We start from the raw sequence: 21437 nt of genomic DNA, 5'->3' as shown, positions 1-21437 counted from the left end.
TCAGCACATTAGTCAAAAGCAATTCTAAGAGAAAGAGTTGTAAGGCTTTTTAAACGAAACTGGCTGGATTAATGCATTCTGCTAAACCATGATTTATTTAATAGTTTGTTGAATGCCACAATTAGGTGGGTCCACACATTAACCATAAGCCATAAGCCAGAGGCGCATAATTTTCTCAGGCTGAGGGCTGAATTGCCCATTAAGTAGCCTGTCAAGGACTCTTCCAAAAAAATAGATAGGATCAGACTAGAAATTTAAGTTCAGCCATGAGAAAAAATAAGCTTAATGTAATATAATTTGCATGTAAATGTTATTTAATTAGTTGAATGCAATTAATATGATTATACCTGATCTTTTTGATAACTTTTCCCTTCTGTCTAATTCAGATTACAGTTAATTTTTGAAGAAGTATTGGAGGCTGCATCCAAAATTTTAAAAGATCATATGAATCTCAAGGAACTTAGGTCTAGCATCTCTTCCATAAATCATGGCTTACAAATTGCAGCAGGTGATTCATACATCTTGTTAAGCCAATACAAGCAAACATTACCACATAGCATAGCATAAATCAGTGCTTCCCAAACCTGAGTAAATTACCCAAAATTGGGTAAAAGTGGTTTTTCTTTGGGTAACAACACACAAACCCATTACCCGTCACAACAAGGACATTTAAATTGACTTAAAGATTGCTATGTATACTGAAATATGTTCAAAAATCTCCCAAAGTATTTCTGTTAAGACGAAAATCAATGAAATTACCAATGGTAATTTGTTGAAATGACACAAAGATCATTCAATTATATTGTTTTTATAATACAGGTAGTCTTTAAGTTATGAGCATTTGTTTTGTGACCATTCAAAGTTATGATGGTGCTGAAGGAAGGGACTTATGACTGTCCTCAAACTTCCAGCCGTTGCAGAACTCCTGTGGTTACATGAACAAAATTTGGGCACTTGGCAACCAGCTTGCACTTACGACCGGTTGCAGAATCCTGTGGTCTTGTGATCACCATTTGAAATCTTCCTTGCTGGCTTGCCACAAGCAAACTCAATGGGGAAGCCAGCAGAGGAGGCCGCAAGTCAGTCAGGTATGTCTCCCCCACCAACTCTGGCCTTTCTTTGTTCGCATGCATACTCTCCTTCCCCCATTCATTCACATGCACGCACCCACCAGTGCCCTCCTTCTAATAAGCAGTTTTGGGTAATGAAGGAAAAAGATTGGGAAGCACTACTGTATATACCTGCATATCCCTATCAGCAGATAAGCCGACCCGTGAGTTTTTAACCAAAGTACCATGAAAAATGTGTCATCCACAGATAAGCCAACCCCCATTTTTCATGGTAATTTGGTTAAAACTTGACAGTCTGCTTAGCCACAGATGAGTTATACACAAGTATATATGGGATATATGGGTATTTTTAAAATATCTTAGCATATATACTTGTGGATAAGCCCATCTGCAACTAAGCCGAACCAAATATTGGGGGTGTATTTTGGCATCTAAGATTCTTGGCTTATCTGCAAGTATATATGTAATATATAAACCCAACCACCGTGGGCCACTTGCCCCTAACTATGGCACAAACAATCTCTGAGCAACAGCTTTTTCCTGCTGGGTCCTCTTGCCTATCCCTTGCCACCAATTCATGCATGAGAAAGGTTTAAGTCATCCTTAGTTGTCCCAGAGTTACAATTTCTCTCTTATTCTGACCCCATCCAAGGACAGTCTCATCTGGGGAATGACCATGGAGGGAAGCTGGTGACTGCAGTTATCTGAAATGGAGGCAACACAGTTGACTGCAAGATGGGAAGCCATATAAATTTGCAAGGTAGATAGATAGATAGAAGATAGATGGATGGATGGATGGATGGATGGATGGATGGATGGATGGATGGATGGATGGATGGATAGATGGATAGATGGATAGATGGATAGATGGATAGATGGATGGATGGATGGATGGATAGATAGATAGATAGATAGATAGATAGATAGATAGATAGATAGATAGATAGATAGATAGATAGATGCAGAATGGGGATAGGCAATAGGGACAACCCTTTTGTGGGAGTGCTAATTTCTGCCAAGTCAAGAATGGGTGGATAGCTAGTTAGGTTCACCTAGCCCCTATCTGCAACTCCATAGCTTTAAAATAGCCTTTTTCTTTTTCCTTTTGCATTTTAATTGTCATCAAACTTGCTTTGTTCACCTTTTTCCTTTTTTCAACATACATAAACAATATTAAGTAACAATACAGTGGAGACCTTAATACTAAGTAATCAGCTGAAGACCAAAACTTTTATTGTACAATACCTTGATGCAACCTGCAGTGGTTTTTTAATTCTGAATTTTTAATTCTAGTTGAAAAAGCTATATAATCTTATACTCATTAACACTGACATTTTAAATCATAATTAACACTGATATACCAATAGAAGTAAATATGTGTAGCTCAAGGTTGAACTGTGAAGTTCTTGGGGTTCTCTGAGCTTGGTTCTTTTCTTGCAAACATTTCATTACCCAGCTAGGTAACATCTTCAGTGCTAGAATGGAATGGGGCTTGCTTTCTGTTTATATACTATGGCATGCCCTGCCAGTGTTGGTGGGGGGTTTTGTTTTGTTTTATTTTTTCTTCTGGTAGTTCCTTGATTAGGGTATTGTTTACTGCTTGATTCTGGGCCTGGTGGTAATCTCTGCTTATCTGGGTGATGATTGCTGGTGAGGAGATGTTCTGGTCTTTTGTTTTCTTTTTTTCTATTGTCTCTTTTGAATACTGTGTAGATGTTGTTTATCTCTGTGTGCCTGTTGATGGCTGCCTTGTCTGAATACTGAAGATGTTGTAGTAGGTTGAGTGGTCAGGCACTTTTTGATAAAAGTGAATATTCTTTTTGTTGGAAGATGTTGTATAGGTGGTCTGTTTCCTTTTTCTGCTGTTCTGGGTTGCTGCAATGCGTTTGTGCTCGCTTGAATAATGTTCTTACACAGCTCCTCTTGTGGGAGGTTGGGTTGTTACTTTGGTAATGGAGTACTTGATTAGTATGGGTTGTCTTCTGATAGACTTGGGTTTCTACTAAAGCCCTCCAAAACCTCTTAAGCAAACCAAAAGACCCAGTAGCCCAAGAAGAAAAAACAGGAGTCATCTACAACATACAGGGTAAGGACTGTAACAAACACTATGTGGGACAGACAGGCAGAAGGCTGGCAGACCACATCCATGAACACCAACTAGCACTCAGAAGACATGATGAAAACTCCTTAATCTCACAATACATGAACAGACTTAACCATAGTTTCAACTGGAAAACTGTCAGCATCTTAGACCAAGGTAAATTCAAAAATGCAAGGGGATTCTTGGAAGCTTGGTATTCAGACAAGGCAGCCATCAACAGGCACACAGAGATAAACGACATCTACACACTATTCAGAAGAGACAATAGAAAAGAAAACAAAAGACCAGAACATCTCTTCACCAGCTATCATCTGCCGGGTAATAGCCGGGTAACAAAATGTTTGCAAGAAAAGAACCAAGCTCAGAGAACCCCAAATAACACTGATATAATATTTTTCTTCTTTTTATCTTCAATGGCCTAACTTATCTAAACATTAGAGGGTTAACAATCTTTAATCAGTACTGTACAAATACCACTGTATCAAAATAATGTAAGTTTCACAACAACATAATAAAAATATTACCTTTAAAAAAAAAAGAATGGGTGGATAGCTAGGTAGTGTTGACCTAGTCCCTATCTGTAACTCCACAGCTTCAGAGGGCAGCTTTGCCCTCCTGGAAGAAGATGCATTTGGTTTAAGGAGCTCTGGTTGCTCCAAAGCACACTTTGGCTTTTGAATTTAAAATGCTGCCCAGCCCAAGTGGATAGGATTTCAGCTCCACACTGAAGAAAGGCCCTGAATAGTGAAAGAGAGGTATAATTCTACTTAGGATATTCCAAAACTAAGGAGCTACCACCAAGCTCCACTTCTTTATGCTTGTTCACCTAGCTCAGTGTTTCTCAACCTTAGCAACTTCAACTCCATGCTGGCTGGGGAATTTTGGGAGTTGAAGTCTACACATCTTAAAGTTGCCAAGGTTGAGAAACACTGACCTAGCTGCTTCTATAAGGGCATAGGAAGAGTGCATCCAACTCAGATTTCAGCCGTGGGCAGGCATGGTCATGTAACTGAAGGCAGATGTTTATATCAATCATTTAGGACTTAACATTCATAACACCACTTTGAATTGAGCTTTGAAGCATGTCAGCATCTGATTACATAAATGCACAATTGGTTCAGATTTATTTTCTTCCACCAGCATCTGGATACCCATATTTTGCACCATCTGAACTAGTTTAAAAAGCAGAACTACTTAAAATTGTATTACAATAATCTAATTTGAAAGTGTTTAACATACGTATACTATAGGGCTCTAGATAAGGCTGTTATTAATGAAACAGCTAAGCTGATAAAAATTATTCCTGGCTACTGTCATCACCTGAGTTTCTCCAACACCTCCAAGAGCACTTTCAAGCTGCATACCTGATCCTTAGCAGGAATACAACCCACCTAGATCTCTTCTACTATCCAGGTTAGATGACTTTCCACATGAAACATGAAACCCATGTGTTTCAGCTTGTTGACCCTCATACATTCCAGTACAATGATTTCAGAAGCCTCATAATTTCTTAGAACAAGTAGGTGGAAAAGAAAGATAAACTGCAAGTCATCCATATAATGAAGAAGCCATAGTCCAAAGGTATGAGTGACTTCTTCCAACAGCTTCATACAGATGTTGCAAAATATATAATGGAAAGAAAGCCATCCATGCTACCTGCTGTAATGGAAGTATCAGAACCACTATGCTCCCCAAACACAGAGAAGTGAAGCCTGACAGAACAATATTATGGTAAACAGTATCAAATACTGCAGAAATATCCAGCAAAACCAGGAAGCTCATGTCCCCAGGACTCAGCTTCTGATGCAAACTGCAAATTGGGGATGCTGAGAAGATACCATACTTAGATGTTCCCAGAGAGCTTTAGAGATAATAAAACTTGGATGGATGCAGGCACTCTTCTCATGGTAGGGGAGAGATTTAAAAGTATGCCTAAATCAAAATGTTCCTAATTACAAAAAGTGAAATATTGAAAGATCTTAGATGTTACAATCAATAAACTGTCTGAGTAGACAAGTCCAATCATAACAGCTGTTGCTCTGCATCAATAATAATTAAAAAAAAATGTTTCAAAATAAATGATCAACCTTTATGGCATTTCCTGCTCCCCCCCCCTTCCTCTGAATCTTGTCCCTCTGCCCTTGCAGGCAGTTTCTATTTCGTTCTGGAGCTGCAAAGAATAAAGATTTTGTGGAATGAAAGTAATAAGAAACTTAGGCTGTGCAAAATTGGTTTTCATATTTCCTCTAATTGTCTCACAGCCATAAATATTTGCTATGTGCTAAGCCTCACATATTGTATTGTGAAATGTTTATGACCTAGGAGGAAACATCATTTTTCTTATGTGGAATATCATGCCCACTAGCTGTAACAAAAGAGAAGGGCAGCTACAATGAATGAATTTGGATTCATTATGTGTTTAGATTCAGTTGAAGCTTTGCTTTCCAGAGAACATTAAAAAAAACCCCCAATATTAGTATGCTTATAACACTATTTGCATCACAAAGGAAAAGGGTTAAGGTTAAAATGGTGGCTTATCCCAGTTCTTTTCACATTTGCATTTTCTCATATTTTTTTGCACACTGATAGCTTTTATTCCAAATGCTACCCATTAATTAAAGTGATTAGAATGATCACTTAACATTTTCAAATCTTTCACAAAAAAGTGGTAAAGAACTACCTATTATTATAAGTGGCTTCCTGTGGGAAGATACAAGTGCAAAACAAATGGATCAAGAGAGTCATTCACAGAATAGAAATACTGAGTTGGATTCATTTAATAAATAGAGTATTAGGGATATATAAGGTCAGTCGTCTAAATCAGCTCTAATAGGTTTTGAAAGAACACTCATATACCATGCCAAGCAAAAAAACAAGATTCACTTATGAAGAGTTTCTGAAATTGAGACAGAGAAAGAGAGAGGGAGAGAGAGTTATTTCATACAGCTTTTCTTTGTTGAAAAGTGAGAGAGTGGAGAGAAGCATATAAAAACATATGCATTGTCATCATTGTATATTTACAAGTTATTCCATGTTACAGCTTCCAAATATGCATTAACTGTGACAAAAATAGATACCAGTATCCACACTGAAAGTCTGAAAGTCTATAATTGTGTAGAAAAGATTTGTGTGTGTGTGAAAATTATGGTATGTGTATATAATGTTCTGAGACCCAATTGCAGTTCACATTTCAAAAGTGGCAGCCTGATTCTCTTGGCTTGCTTGCACTTTCTCACAGATTAATAAGTGTCTGTTTTTAGGCTAGAGGTTTCCCACTCCTGGCCCAACCCCCCATCAGCCATAAAGAATCATTTCTCTTCACTTTCCTTTTATATTATTATTATATTTAAAGCAAATAAAAATTCCAGAATATAAACTACTCAAGTAGGCAAAGATACCTTGATCTGTTTTTTTGCAGGTAAATACATAAATATGCAGATATATGCATACACAGTGTGAATATAGTCATTAAATTCCAGTAATATGCTTTTGTATTTTCTCATTCTTGTTTCCTTTTGAAAAATTCTGCTGATTGTCTGATCTGAGTCAATATCAGTAGTGGTTCTTGAGTGATAAGCTCTCCCCTAATCTTGGTTTTTAGAGAACAGTAACAGATGGGGGGTGGGAAGAAAATGGAATGCTGAAAAAATGTAAACAGAAGGCAGTCTTTGATCCATGATAAAGAAATACAAATCATTACATAGTCATGTTATTAATCTATGGAACTTCCTTTCTGTAGCTAAGAGAAACTACATTAATGGGTCATGCACTTGTGGATGCTAAGGAACTTCCCAACTAATTCCCAAGCATTATCATTCAGACTTTACTTCTACTGAATGCATTTCTTACTTTTTGATTATGATTATTCTTATTTTGTGCAGATACAGCCTCTCAGCTTGTACCTCTTTTGGTTTCACAATTGTGGACTCTGCCGAATGTGCTTGTCATTACTAAAATATCAAGACTGTTGTCTTGGGAAGCAAGATGATAAATATTGAGTTCTTTTTCAAATTTATTGTGGTGATGTCAAGATAATACTTTCTTCCCTTTGCTATATCTTTTGATTTGAAACTGCTTCTGTATTTAGGAAACTCATAAATCACTAAGGAACTAATGTCCTGCATGTATGCTGATAGAATTTGATGGGAGGCAAATTTACAATATATACTGACAGCTCCTCCAGTTTTACTCAGAGGGAATTTTTATTTTAAAGTACTGCATGATAGGGAAAGAAAACTAGTTAAATGCAAACAGCAATATAGAAAGTTATTTGGGGAACCAAATGCCAAAAAAAAAAACAAAAAAACTAGGTTTTTGTACCTTTATTAGTTATTTAGCAGGGAGAATATTGATAGGCATAGTTCACCCTTAAAGGATTAAAAATTGCATTTGTTAAATTAAATACTTATACAACTATCATAGTTACAGCAGTTCTGTTTATTTCCGCTTATGTTTGGTCAGTATGGAGGAACAAGAACTGGCTATTATTATAACCCTACTTTATTTAAAGGCACAACCCACAATGCTAAAATACACATTTCATGAGGCTTTAAAAAAAAATGAAGGAAGTGAAACACAGTGGAGCAATGCGTTTGCAGTAACATTGCTCCTATGGGTGGCACTGGAGAAAAAAAAGATACATTGTTCACAAGAGTTTAGCATATCACAAAACACAATTAGGAGGTAAGTAAAATCATAAATGTAGGGAAACAGTAATCTAGGAAGACCTTTGCCTAGCTTTTGGTGGTGGTGATGCTTGAAAGAAAGAGCAAATTGATTATAGTGGAACAAGAGAGAGAGCATGTCCCATATGATTATGACAATTATCAACATAATTTTCATAATCATACATTTTCAAACTGGTTAAGGAAAATTGCTTAGAAGAATGCTGGTCCAGATCAAGGCTCACCTGTACACGTTCTGTTAATGTATCGCCTTAACTGCCACCTGTATCCTGGCAAGAAAATGAACCTTTAAAGTAAGTAGCAGAAACAAGAAAGCCACTTTATCCCACACAGTGGTTGCTGTGGGCAAAGACAGGACTTCATTCTAATCCTGATTTCTGCCATCAGATGAGAAAAAGTGAGTCCCAGTTCCTATATTAGAGTAGCACAAATCAGTAGCTTGGTACCTCTATAAGAGATTGTCCCTAGTAAATTAGAAGGTTATTTGACATTGAAAGAAACGATAAAAAACCAAAGCAACGTGTGGGTATCAGGAAGCAGAGGATCTGCAAGCCAAGGCAGATTCCTCTTTGCCTGATGACATAGTTGCTCTGCAGTGAGATGGGCAGTGACCAATCTGATAGATAGATAGATAGATAGATAGATAGATAGATAGATAGATAGATAGATAGATAGATAGATAGATAAATAAAGGTTCTCACACAGGCACAGCTGGTCCCCAAGCAGCCAAAGTCAGGGCCAAGATGAGTCTAGTTTCTGGACCTCTACTATGACTCCAGGACAATAAGAAGCAATGTTTTTCAAAACTGGAGCCATCATCTAACTTTCAGGCCTAACCTGGACTAGTTCAAAAAGGCTTATTGAACCAAGCCACAGCCTTTTGCTAAAACTCTGCCACAGTGCAATCTGCTGATGATAATTTAGATATCAGAAGAGAACTCAATCTCTTAACTTTAGAAAAGATTTCTCACAGGATATGGTTAGGTTGCCTTAACCAAAATTTCAGCTAGCAGCCTTGCTTTCTGCATGTAAGGATAGTTGGGAAGCATAGCTGATGTGATATTTGGTATCCTTAGCTATAGAGTGTTAAAACAGTTTTGACTCTGAGTCTGCAAAGTCCTAATTATGATTAACCTGTGGACTGGTGGTTCTGATTTGAACATTATTGCTCTGTTTATATTCCATATTGTCTCTTCAGTAACCACACAGAATACCAGCTATCATCCAAACATATAGTTTCTGGGCAATTTTGAAAGCTTTTATCACGTCTCTTTTGTATTTTTCTTCTTGTACAACTACAAAGATTAAGTACACCACTGGAGAAAATGATGAATTCATTCAAACGTCATAAAAATTATACACTTACAACCCCAGACTCTGCCCATCATGGTGCTCTCTAGATGTTGGTAATTGAAAATAAGTCTGCTCTGAATAACAGTAAGGAAATAATGGTCTCTGACGCTATCAACCCAAATAAGAATGAGGCAGCACAACTGGGATGAACAGATAATGACATTGCTGTGTTGAATCCCAATAAACTGAATAACCTGTAAGAAATGGAGACAAATGAAAGCCTTATCAGGGAGTGGGCTGGAGAAATGTTTTTGAAAAGGTCTACTTCTGGAGCAGGAAATACAGAAAAATCTCATGATGCTATTAAAACTGCATGTTATGCTTATGTAAGATGTGGAAAATCTTGAACCATGGGTCCTGAGTGAAGCAGAGAAATTATAAGATGGCATCAAAAGTTATGAAACCTGGTGCCAACTCTACCTCAATAGGTTTATAGGTGGCAGTACCAGTGGGGTGCTTGGACCGAGAGGTGCACATAAAGGAGCAAACTTGACAAGCTTGGTGAAAAGCTTAGGACAATTGTCCTCATATGATACATAAAGCAACCTGACACTCCCAAGGTCAAAGCACTGATAAACTTCAGTTGAAGCTCAGATTAAAGTTGGATTCCCCGTGCTGGTATAAAGGCTGTTGGAAAATATGGGGTTTCAACCAAGCCTGTCTCACACAAGCACAAAGGGAGGGGTGGTTTCGCTGCAGCCTAGCTTTGCTGCTTTGTGTGGGAGGGGCTTGGAGCCCACCTTTTTTCCTCATTTTCCTTCTCTTCTCCTCATGGCTCTCCACAAGGTAGGAATGAATCCTCTCTCCTCCTCATGGGTTTTGTATTAACATTTCACAACCCCAACAAGGGCAACCATTTTGCTCTAACGCAAGCATCTGTATCTTTAAAGCAAATTGGATGCAGGTTCTTTAACCACAAGGCACCAAACTGCAGGTTAGATAAGTTCAGATCTAATACTAGATTTCTGTAATATGATCCTCACTTTTTTTTAGATGTCAACCCCTTTGTGAGTGACCAGACAGAGATTTCTACCCAGTTGCATATATTCTTTGCTGATGGAGTCCAGCTGCCTCCCACTTCCATTGTATCTGGGAAGGTCACCCAGATTTTTTTTTTCAGGGAAACCTTTCATGTTCCCACCCTCATAATTGTTGTCAGATATATACATTTTTATTATATTTTATTAAATGACATGTTTATGTCATGTCTCTGGATCAGATGCTCACAAAACTGAAGAGGACTCAGTTTCAATTAACCTCAGGCCACCTCTCTTCAAAGGTTGCCCTCAATATTCTGTATTATACCTTCTTGGTCTCAGGATATTGTAGCAACAAAGTATTTATTTCTTATTTAATTAAAAATATGTTTTTAACCTATTTCCTGACCCTTCCTGACCTTGACCCAGACCAGATAGTTCATCATGTTCTGGTCTAGCAGAAAACCCTGAGGAAGTCCGTTTCTGACATGAATGCTGTCAAGGAATGGTGGCATAGCAAGCAAGACCTGTCTCTTGGCAAGTCAAACAATCGTCAGTACCTTGGAGAGTGCAGTTCAGAGGTTGTTGGCAATGTCTATTCTAACTAAGAAGCATTGTTGCTTCAGCTGCTGTCTGTAGATAACTGAGGCTTTAACAAGGAAGGCCAGGGCAGGGATCCTGGAGCTCCACTCCTGCTTGTTACTGTGGCCATTTTGAAATCCTCAGACTTTCTGCATAGTGGAGGGTCACAAGAAACCATTGGGGGATTCATCCTCTTTATCTGCAGGTCAATCTTCACATTGTATATTATTGTGTGATAACATTCAGTCCCACAGGACGTGGGAGTTATAGCTGAGCTAGTTTCTCACCGATAACAAGTATCTGGAATTCTAGGTGGCAATGGATTCCAACTAGCTACAGTTTGGTTCAGCTGCAGATAAAGAAGACGTTGGTTCACACCCATTGTATAGTAATTGGTTTTCCTAGCATTACTAATTTAGAACAAATTTGCTCATATTCTGTTTTGGTTTTATCTGAAGTATTGGGATTCCCACTGGTTTCATTTAAGGGTTTAATTTGTAAGGGATATTGTCAAAGGCTCTTAATGATGCTTCACATATGTAAGGTGAAGAGCTTAGATAATGCCCCCTTCCAACCCTGCCCCACATCCAATCATCCATCCCAACCTACCCAAAAACTGAAACAATAAAAAAACTCATCTATTCCAAACGTTACATTACTAAATGATAGGAATAATACAGTTCCAAGGCTATCATATCTGGAGTACGAAATTCCATCTGATCACTAGATGGGAACTAGTTAGGTATTATCCCAACTTCTTATTGAATTGCAGATGTCTTCCCCCCTCCCAGACTTGGAACAGAGAAAATTTATTGTGTAAGGGTGGCAGAATTGCTTTATTAAACATTTAAAATGATGTGAACCTAAAATATAAGGACAAATAAAAGATAATTATTTGTCTGCATATTTGCTGTGAAATCACATAATCTAATGTGGATAAGCATTGTACAGGTTTTAAATCTAGGAAGGTAAAAATTAGTTACCGTATTTTTCCATCAATAAGACGTCCCCATGTACAAGACGACCCCCACTTTTCCAACCCAAAATTAAGAAATCAATATTTTAAAGATAGTGCAGAACACATTTTTATTTAGTAATTAGGTAACATTGACCTGATACACTCGGTGGGAGGAGGTCCAAACCGTCTCTCTGCAGCTCTATTTCCATGCTCTTTTGCATAACTGATTACATTCAATCACAAGTGAAACTGTCGATAGCTTGTCTCTGCAAACAGACTTCCTCCAGTTGGTTTGTTCAGCATCAGCTGACGTCAGTTACATAAGGCTCGGGATTGGAGGAAGTCTGTTTGCAGAGTCAAGCTATTTCACTCGTGATTGGAGGCTAGCAATAGGTGGAAGCCTGTTTGCAGGGACAAAGTATGGGCAGTTGTGCAACCGCGCGGTTCTCTCCTCGGCTTACTTCCTTGCATAAGACGCCCTTCAATTTTTAGCGTAAGGATTTTAGAAAAAAGTATCGTCTTATAGTTGGGAAAATACAGTAAATCTCTTGGGAGGTGAGTTTACACATAAAGCTAAGACAAATTTTTGGAAGCCATAGTTCAATGAACAAGCTGTAATAGCCTGTCTGTCACATAATACTAAGCCATAAGCAGACAAACAACATTATGATCAAACAGCTGACTGATACGTTATGCTAAGCCAAATAATGTTAATATTAATATTAATAATAATTATAAAATAATAATAATACATTGTGTTTTAATGTTATATGTGTATCAATTAATGGTGTGGGTTGCTTAACAATTCTATGATTTTTCTAATAATTCTTTGTATTCTATTATTGGAAGGACAAGTCATACTTGGCAAGGAAAATCCATGATTGAATCTCCTGACATTTTTTAAAAGACATCAGAACAGCCTTATTGGGGAGGGAGTCGAGTTTGATCAAAATCACATAACCAGCTGAGATTTACCTAACTGGATAGAGAAAAGGGGCAAGAAGCTGGTACCAAATAGTATCTAGCAAATTATGATTACATGGAGATTGTGATTAGAACTATACTCTAGAGGAAGTGTTCAATTTACACATCCCATTTTCTAGAGTAGCTTCTGTATCAATTGCATCCCTATCCTGCTGCTGCTTTTAAATCCAAAAAAATAAAATAAAAAATGCTGGGAGATCCAATTACAGATCTTCTCTGTCACATCTAGTTTGGGACTGAGAAATCACAAATGAAATTATACATCTCCTTGTTATTTGAAAATCATGCTAAATTCCAAGATTCTGGGGGCAGAGACCCAGAAAAAGCTTGACAACAGTAGGCTGACCCTTTCCTGTCTGTCACTTCCACATTTTAAAGGGACTAATACAGGATTCTATATATGATAGGCAGGTCTTTCATTCTAGGTGCCAATTATGTAGAAGACAGCTTCAAATCCTGGCCCCATAACCTAGCTCTGCCTAGCAGTAATACTCTTCTTATCCCTGATGTTCTACAAATTCAAGTAACATTAAAGGATCTTCTCACCTTAATTTTCCTATCACAATGGACTGCTACCATTTCTGTCCATCTGTCAAATTCTCAGTGAAAGGACCCCCCCCCAAAAAAACTTTCATGTAGATGTTATATTCAGTTTTTGGACTGCCTTCTCTGGCAGGAGGCTGCCCAAATGTTAATTTCATTGTTAGCGATCCTATAGTGAGTGTTCCTCTACAAACAACTTATGAAATCAGAGAGACGGTAACCCAGAAAAGAATTTCTCTAGTTGTGACACCCACATGTGTGGAATGCAGGGGTAAGGAGGAAGAGGAGGTAACAGGAAAGAAGAAGAAATCATGGGTGAGGCAGAAATGAGGAGGAAGTATGCAGCTGTTAATAGGAAGTGTTCTCAAAATACCTTGCTCATCATACTTGGTAGCACCAAGAAGAAGAAGCCCAGCAGTTGCTTCCTCCTCTACTTCCCAGGGTTGTTTTTCTGTTGAGCGGGGTCTTACTTCTCAGCTGCATACTGGGTTTAAAACAGAAGCATGCACAGATCAAGAGTATGTGTTCATGCCTCATCTACCATTAAATTTATGGGTTAACATTATATGAAAGAGCCTTGGGCTCTTTCACTCCCTTTCCCTTCTCTTAGCCTTGCTGAAAGAGGAAAACTTGGTTTCATTTGCTGGTGAAAGGATAAACTAGGCTAGTTTTCTAGGATAATTTGGATAGCTAGGATAAACTATGGCTAGTTTTCAGTTATTTGCCCGAATAAGCTCAAAGCAAACTATACTTTATGAACCTGGCTTGTTTGAATAAACTATAATTAAAACTGAAAGCACTTCCTAGTAGACATAGGAACCAACTCTTGCTAACAAATGGCATCATGACACAGGAGTGAAGGAGAAGGGAGAAGGTTTGCATGTATAATATTAAACAATGTCTTTAGCATTGTATTTAGATGAGTTCAAAGCCTACTGGTTCTGCCTGCAGTGGTTGATTAATTATATTTGTGCCATAAGAATCTTTAGATTACTGTATTGCTCAGATGTCAACTGACGGAAAATGAAGAAACTATTGAAGGCAATGGTTGAAAGGCAGGTTGTAATTTGCATTCCAGAAGCATGAACAGACAGTAGAAGAACTTGTGGCTGTGCAAGATTTGGAGAAGACAAGACAGGATGAACATGTTTGGCCAAAAAGATCACACAAGTTCAGTCAGCTGAAAGCATTGCAGATTCATAACTAATATTGATTGGCCATCCTATGTTTTCCTGAGCATGGTGGCTTTTCCAGGGAAATTAGTTACTTGGGCCCTTTTCATAAGAGGATACTCTTTTAGGAGCTGGATTAATCCAGCCTCCCCAACTTGTTCCTCTCTAGATGTGTTGGGACTACAGTTCTTATCACCTCCAGCCACGCTGGAAGTAAGACCTGAACTAAAAGATAATGAATGATATAGGAGAAAAGCAAGTTAACAGCTAAGCCAACAAATTGATAGTCATGTCTGCTCTAGCACCACAGTTCATAGCAATGATGAGTCAAAATCAAGGAGAAAGCTGAGATAATTTTTTTTTCTTGGAGATCAGATAAAAGCAAAAGTAGTTGTAATACACTCTGTCAGATAAAAATGATAAAAAGTCTCCCAACATCCTGGAATGGAACATTTTCAGGCATTGGAGAGTCAATGAGCAGTCAAATACAATAAATGAATTAGGAATTTTTTGCTTCAAATTTTAATAAGTCCTTCTAATCTACTTGATAGCTTTTCTGTAAGAATAAAATAGGAGAATACTGCACAATCACATAGGCATACGCATAGCTCCATGAAGAAAGAACAGAAATCTAGTGACTTAAAGCATCTTCTGCATCATTGTAGTGCTAACTGAAAACAATTCAGGAGATAGCTTGCAAATAGCCATCTTCAGGCTCCTCTGTTATCAGTCAAAAGAACCGCGACCAGTTTAAAGGAAATTTGTTAGGAAGAAAGTACAAAAATCTCTATGCAAACATTGATTGATTGATTATGTGCCATCAAGTCGTTTTTGACTCCTAGTAACCATATAGATAGAATAGATCATCTTGGAGAAAACCTAACTTCTTTCAGGACTCCCAATGGGGCACTCATAGCTACTGAAACTGAGTCCATCCACCTTGCTGCTGGTTGTCCTCTTCTTCACTCTTTCCTTCTACCTTTCCTAGAATTAGAGCCTTTTCCAGAGAGCTGGGTCTTCGCATAATGTGTCCAAAGTAGGATTATTTGAGCTTGGTCATTTGTGCCTCAAGTGATAACTGTGGGTTGATTTGCTTAATGATCCATTGGTTTGTTTTCTTGGCTGTCCATGGTATTCTCAGGAGTCTTCTCCAACACCAAAGTTCAAAGGTGTCAATACTTTTCCTGTCCTGCTTCTTCAAAGTCCAACTTTCACTTCCATAGGGTATCACAGGGAACACCATGGCTTGCACAATTCTGATCTTTGTAGGTATAGACACATCACAGCATTTGAATATCTTTTCCAAGGCCCTCATGGCTGCTGTACCAAGTGCTAGTCTGTGGTGTATTTCTTGACTGCTTGTTCCTTTACTGTTGATGGTTGATCCTGAAAGGCAAAAACTATCCACCACTTTGATATTTTCATTGCCGGTTGTAAGGCTGGTTGTTATTGGAAACTAAATTCATTTTAAACTGGAAATCATTCAGTTGCTGAAATTCTCATAATCCTATCCCTTTCATCTCAATAAATCTCATTGAAGAAGGCTCTGTGAGAATCTTCCTTAGGAGAAATATTTTCACTTTGAAGCAGCTGCCCAAGCTTGACACTCACCCAGCCCTCACTAAGGCAATATAAAACCTGTCTTCATTATTATTTTGGTGTAATAGTAGTTGGATGACTCTAGAAGGCACTTGGGCCTTTTCTTCACTAGTCACTCATCACATCTTTTAGAATCATTCAACCATCATGTTGATACAAGAATAACAAATGTAGGCTTTATATGGTATGCAGAAACAAATATATTTCATGGCAAATCTGAATATATTGCCATTCATGTGGCAGTCAAACAAACTGCCATTGTCAGATGCTTTTCCCAACCTCCTTCACATGTTTTTTCTTTGAGACTCATACTCTAGAGTGCAAAACTATGAGTATAATGATTTTTGGGAGGTGGGGGTGAGGGCTACATTGGCAGCCTTTATCAGCTGTGAAGGGAAAATGTTTTCCACAAAAACTAAATATTTAAGTATTTTGCCTCTGGCATTTCCAGAGATCTGGAACGAAAACGACCAAATGTTTGCAGATAAAACAACATACAGGAATCTATATGTTTGTCACACATGTCCAATGCTTTCTTTTAAAACTGTTTCAGACATTTGAAAAGAAGAAAAAGCTGAAATGTCAAAGGTAAATAGTTCAGTTCCAGGGTATTTCCCGAATATAATTCTATATACATGTTAAATATGTATCATTTTAGATATTTTTCATTTATCAGCTGTTTTTCTACTTGAAACTCTAATGTAACTAGAAACTTATTTTTAATCAGTTTGCTGCTGTAATGGTTTTGAGAAACTGGTTTATAGAGTCTTCCTCACAAAACTGTAGTTTCCTTTACAGGTAGTCTTCAGTTAACAACCATTCATTCAGTGACCGTTCAAAGTTATGACAGCGCTGAATGAGGAGATTTATAGCTGGTCCTTGAACTTGCAGCATTGCAGTGTTCCCATGGTCATGTGATTGCAATTCAGGTGCTTGGCAATTGGCTCACAATACACAGTTGCAGTGTCCCACGGTCACGTGATCATCATTTGCGACCTTCGCTGCCAGCTTCCGACAAGCAAAGACAACGGGGAAGCCGCCAGGAGGTCGCAAATGGGGATCATGTGACATTGTACCTAACGACCACATGAGATTCACCTCATGACTGCAACTGGAACTGCCAGAACTGCCATCATAAATTGGTGCAGTCACATGATGTTGCGCTTTATGACCATGTCACTTAGCAATGGAGTTCCTGGTCCTAATTACCATTGTTAACTGAGGACTATCTGTATTTTCACTGTATTAAAGGGAAGAAAAGCTGTGTACACTATTCACACCAGTTTTCCTTTCACATTCTCATGTATAGTTGGCATGACCTTCATTGAACAGTCAATTGGGCAAGAGTCATTCAGAAATCAGTCTGTTTTAAGTGTTTTAAAACAAAAAGGGAGACTGCAGTAAAGCTGGAAGAAAAGATATGGATTTTCTGTATTGTTTGCTGAATCAAAATAGGATGCATTTTCCATGGCTATTCATCAGGGAGCATCTTCTAAATTTACTTTCTGCCTATGTATAAGGTCTGGGCAGTTATTGACAACAAGCACAACAATGACTGTCTTCAACCATTTTAACAAATATTTTTCTTCATTTAGTATGCTCTAGTGTCTCTCAGTGAAGCTATGCATCCCAGAGAATCTTTCAAGATTATAGATTCAATCACACTTTCTATGTAGCATCTAACAGTTTTAGCTCTTTATCCTAACAATGAGGTTCATTTCAGCCTAAAGGAGATGAAAGTGGCTATTGTACTGATAGAAGGGGAACTTGTTCATGCAAAGCAGTGGTGGAGGAGCATCATGCATCACATTTCTGTGTGACTGTAAATCGTGAAGCAAGCCCTTCCTTTTCTTTGAACAGATTTAGTAGGCTTTTGACAATTATCCTTTCAGGTCAAAGTAGCTGGCCATGTAAGATGATTCTACATTGACCTTTCCCAACTTAATGCTTCTTAGATGTAATGGGCTATATTTTTTAGAATCCATTCTTGGCTGAAGTTGATGTTGGCTAGGAATCCAGGAAGGAAAGGCCAGCTATATGGCAGCACCTAGCTGACCATGACTTGTCTTAGAATACTAAGTAAGATAGTATTTGGATGGGAGATCACAAAGGCCATTGGTTTGCCAGAAAGTTGAAAAAAAAAAAACTCAAGAAGGCAAAGACAGACCAGGTCCATATTGTTGCTAAAAAGAGTCCAGGGATATATGTCTATGATGTCACCTGGAGTATTTTACTTTACTTTTTAACTGAGTGACAGCTATGAAGCTGGTGGGAAGGATGAGAGGTTAATTATTTTCCTATCCTTGGGGGAATAATAATTTAAAGTGGGAGCAATTTTAAGCAGGGGTTGAACATAATGGATTCAGTGGCCTCACCCAACTCTATGATTCTATGGAAAGGGCTCAGAATTGTTGAAACTTAGATCACTTGTCCCCCCCGGCCTCATACCCAAGTGCACTTCTTTAAAAAAACGAACACTGTGCTTGAAGCATTATGTGCAGTTGGAACATCAAGTTTGTTAAATAGTACTTTAAAATGCCACAGAAATAGTATTATTATCACCATGCTTCTATTTTGAAGTGATGACTGGTTTGAATTTCCAACCAAAAATATCCTCCAGAAAGCATTCACTTGGTCATAATGAAGATTATTCTGGTTTAATTTTCTTTAACTTGGCATCTAGCTGAGAATACTAGAGTTGTAGTTTGAGGATATCTAAACATTTATCAGGGTGGGACAGCTGATCTTCCTTTTTTAATTTTTTTTTAGATCTCTTTCTTGACCAAAGCTAGTACTCAGTTGGATGCAGAAGCCTTGTGCTCTACAGAACTATATGCACATAGGTTACATTTTAAATTTTCCTTACCAAATCAGACTAAAATCTACATAACTTTGATAGATCTTCATGATATGAAAAGTATACTACCAAGTTTGAAGAACTGCAATATGAAAGCTATAATGTTAATGGAGTGTCAATTAGGCCTCTTAATTTAGCAATCTATTTGTAATTTAAAATAACTAGTTCTTTTATCATTCCCTCCATAAATATAACTTCCAAAATATAGTTACGTACTCTAAACTGAAGTCTGCAATATTTGAAGTGTATTATTGGGAAGTAGGGCCCCCCAAGACCCAGTTTGGTTGTAGTGGCTAAGGCACCGGGAGACTGAATTCTAGTCCCGCCTTAGGCACGAAGCCAGTTGTGTGACCTTGGGCCAGTCACTCTCTCATTGCCCTAGGAAGAAGGCAATGACAAACCACTTCCAAAAAACCTTGCCAAGAAAACTGCAGGGACCTATCCAGGCAGTCACCAGGAATCAAGACTGACTTGAAGGAATAAGAAAAAAAAAGAGGGGGCACTGAAATAAAAGAATATAAGAATACTCAAGTTGAGACTGGAATATAAGGAAACATAGTCTTTCTTTCTGTTGCACAAGCATAGTCAGTTAGGCAATAATTGTGCTGGCAAAATAAATATCTGTGCCTCATTTTTTCAAATAAACTCTGTACCTATTGCTTTGAAAATCAGTTTCTGACTCTCAACAGAATGTGTCAGGTGCCACATTACTTGTTTCCTAAAAGGCATTCTTCTCTATAGGACTAACTCTTAATTCTGTCTCTCTCCAGGCATCCAAGCCACCACAAGCTGAGAAAAATGGCTTAAGGGGATTTGATGAAAAGGCCTATGTATCCTCAAAGCTGCTGAAGGCTGGAGAAGACCCTTATCGGCAACATGCTTTCAATCAGTTGGAGAGTGACAAACTGAGCAGTGACCGGCCTATCCGAGACACTAGACATTACAGGTACTGTAATGCAGACAAGTATGGATTGTAATCAATACTTTGTAACATGGCATCTCCGTGACCTTATCTTTGGGCATCTTGATTTTGAAAGACAGAAAAGCATTATCTGTAACACATCTGAAAAAAGGCTTCTCATCCTTAGTGCAGGCTGTTTTATTTATTTTAGCATCTGGATATGGTTAATGTAAGGACGTCTTAGAAGACGGAAGCATTATTTAACATTTAAGCAAATCTCTAGAAATGTGATATTGTAATGAACCGGGCCAGATGGTTATATATATTTAGTTCCTATTATGATCCTATTAAATAATATCTAGTAAAGAGCCAAGTAATGAGCTTTTCTGCACAGCAAAAACATGCCCTGACAACACCATTGTTTTCTGCCCTGTCCCCTTTTTGTTCCTGTCATCTCATCTCCAGCCTATGAGTGAGAGAAGCCAAAGTTGTCCCTGACTGGGCCAGCATTAAAAATGTATTATTATTATTATTTTTATTCTGACATGGTCCAATGGCAAACTCAAGGTGCATATAATCTGTTAGACTTTGTCACCCATAGTTTTGGAGGAAAATCAGGTGATTGACAGTAACTTGGAACACAGGCAATATAGGTGGGATAGGAACTGACATTGGAGATGGCCAATTTCATGCCAGTATAGTTTTCTGCTGACTCAAGGAAGAATGAAAAACTCTGGAGAAAGGCCCAAAGAGTTGCTGGTTGCCATTTTTTCCCTACCAGAGTAGAGTATCTGGTCTCTCCTCCTGGAATTGTGATTTACCAGCTATAAAAAATTGTGTATTTGCATGGGCTTCAACTGCCCATCCCATGAGCCATAATACTCAAATTCTCAGTTATTGTTTTTTAAAGAGCTAATCTCAGATCTTGGTGACTCTTCTGTTCCTTTGGTTTTGTAAAGAAGACTTTTCAGTATTTTTAGCCAAAGAATGAACAGCCCATACAATGAATGAAGCTCTCTAGATAAAGCAATTTTTTTCATCTACCCTAAGGTAACATTATTTCTGCCTCATCACAATCACAATTGAGTTTGGGTAGCTTCATAAATGACAAGTCTTGCTTCAATCCAGCTTTTGGTATAATTGTAAATGCTGAATCATCAGAAGCAAGGGTTGTTGGCCTTTTCCTACTTGCATCTTACCATGGCTCAAAAGTTCATCTCCTCCCCAGCCCATGAATAAGACAGGCTTACATAGTCTCATGAATTTTTATCAAAGTGAAGCACTACTTGAAAATGTAGCACAGGAAAACCAACATTTCATACATCTACCTGCCACGAGCCTTGGAGAAGTAAGGATCGTTTGGCCACCAGCTGTCTATTCTGTAAGATGCAGCTATTGGGTAAACAGTTTCCAGCACTTTCTTGTTTTCTGAAATATGTGTTACTCTTCTCACCCAGTAATTATCTTTGTGAAAGTATTTTCATTTTGGTTAAGAAAAATATAACCCAGGTTAGAAGCTCCTTAAGGAATTCAATAGATGGTCATACTGCAGTCAGAGTGCATAGAACTCACAGGTAAATACTTTCTGAGGCATCTAAAAACAACATATTAACTGCTTAACTAATTTGCAGAACAAAATCTTCTGCTTACAGAGA

General features: G+C 38.0%; 1 protein-coding gene across 2 annotated transcripts in view; it reads left to right on the top strand.

Moving 5' to 3' along the window:
• GALNT16 (polypeptide N-acetylgalactosaminyltransferase 16) overlaps window positions 1–21437 on the top strand; it is a 173524-nt gene that overhangs the window by 68163 nt on the left and 83924 nt on the right. For both annotated transcript variants that reach the window (XR_015797015.1, XM_088145594.1), the window contains exon 2: window positions 19652–19827. Coding sequence is in view for 1 of the 2 variants with exons in the window: in XM_088145594.1 (XP_088001720.1) it covers window positions 19652–19827 (176 nt within the window). In the remaining variant the exon portion in view is untranslated. The remainder of the gene's footprint in view (window positions 1–19651; window positions 19828–21437) is intronic.

Source organism: Python bivittatus, unplaced genomic scaffold (genome assembly GCF_059951505.1).
Source record: "Python bivittatus isolate LINGU-HERP-01145 unplaced genomic scaffold, Pbiv_v1 ctg000480_np1212, whole genome shotgun sequence".
NCBI lineage: Eukaryota > Metazoa > Chordata > Lepidosauria > Squamata > Pythonidae > Python > Python bivittatus.
Note: the sequence above shows the minus strand (reverse complement) of the source record. Positions and strands in the feature narration are given on the sequence as shown.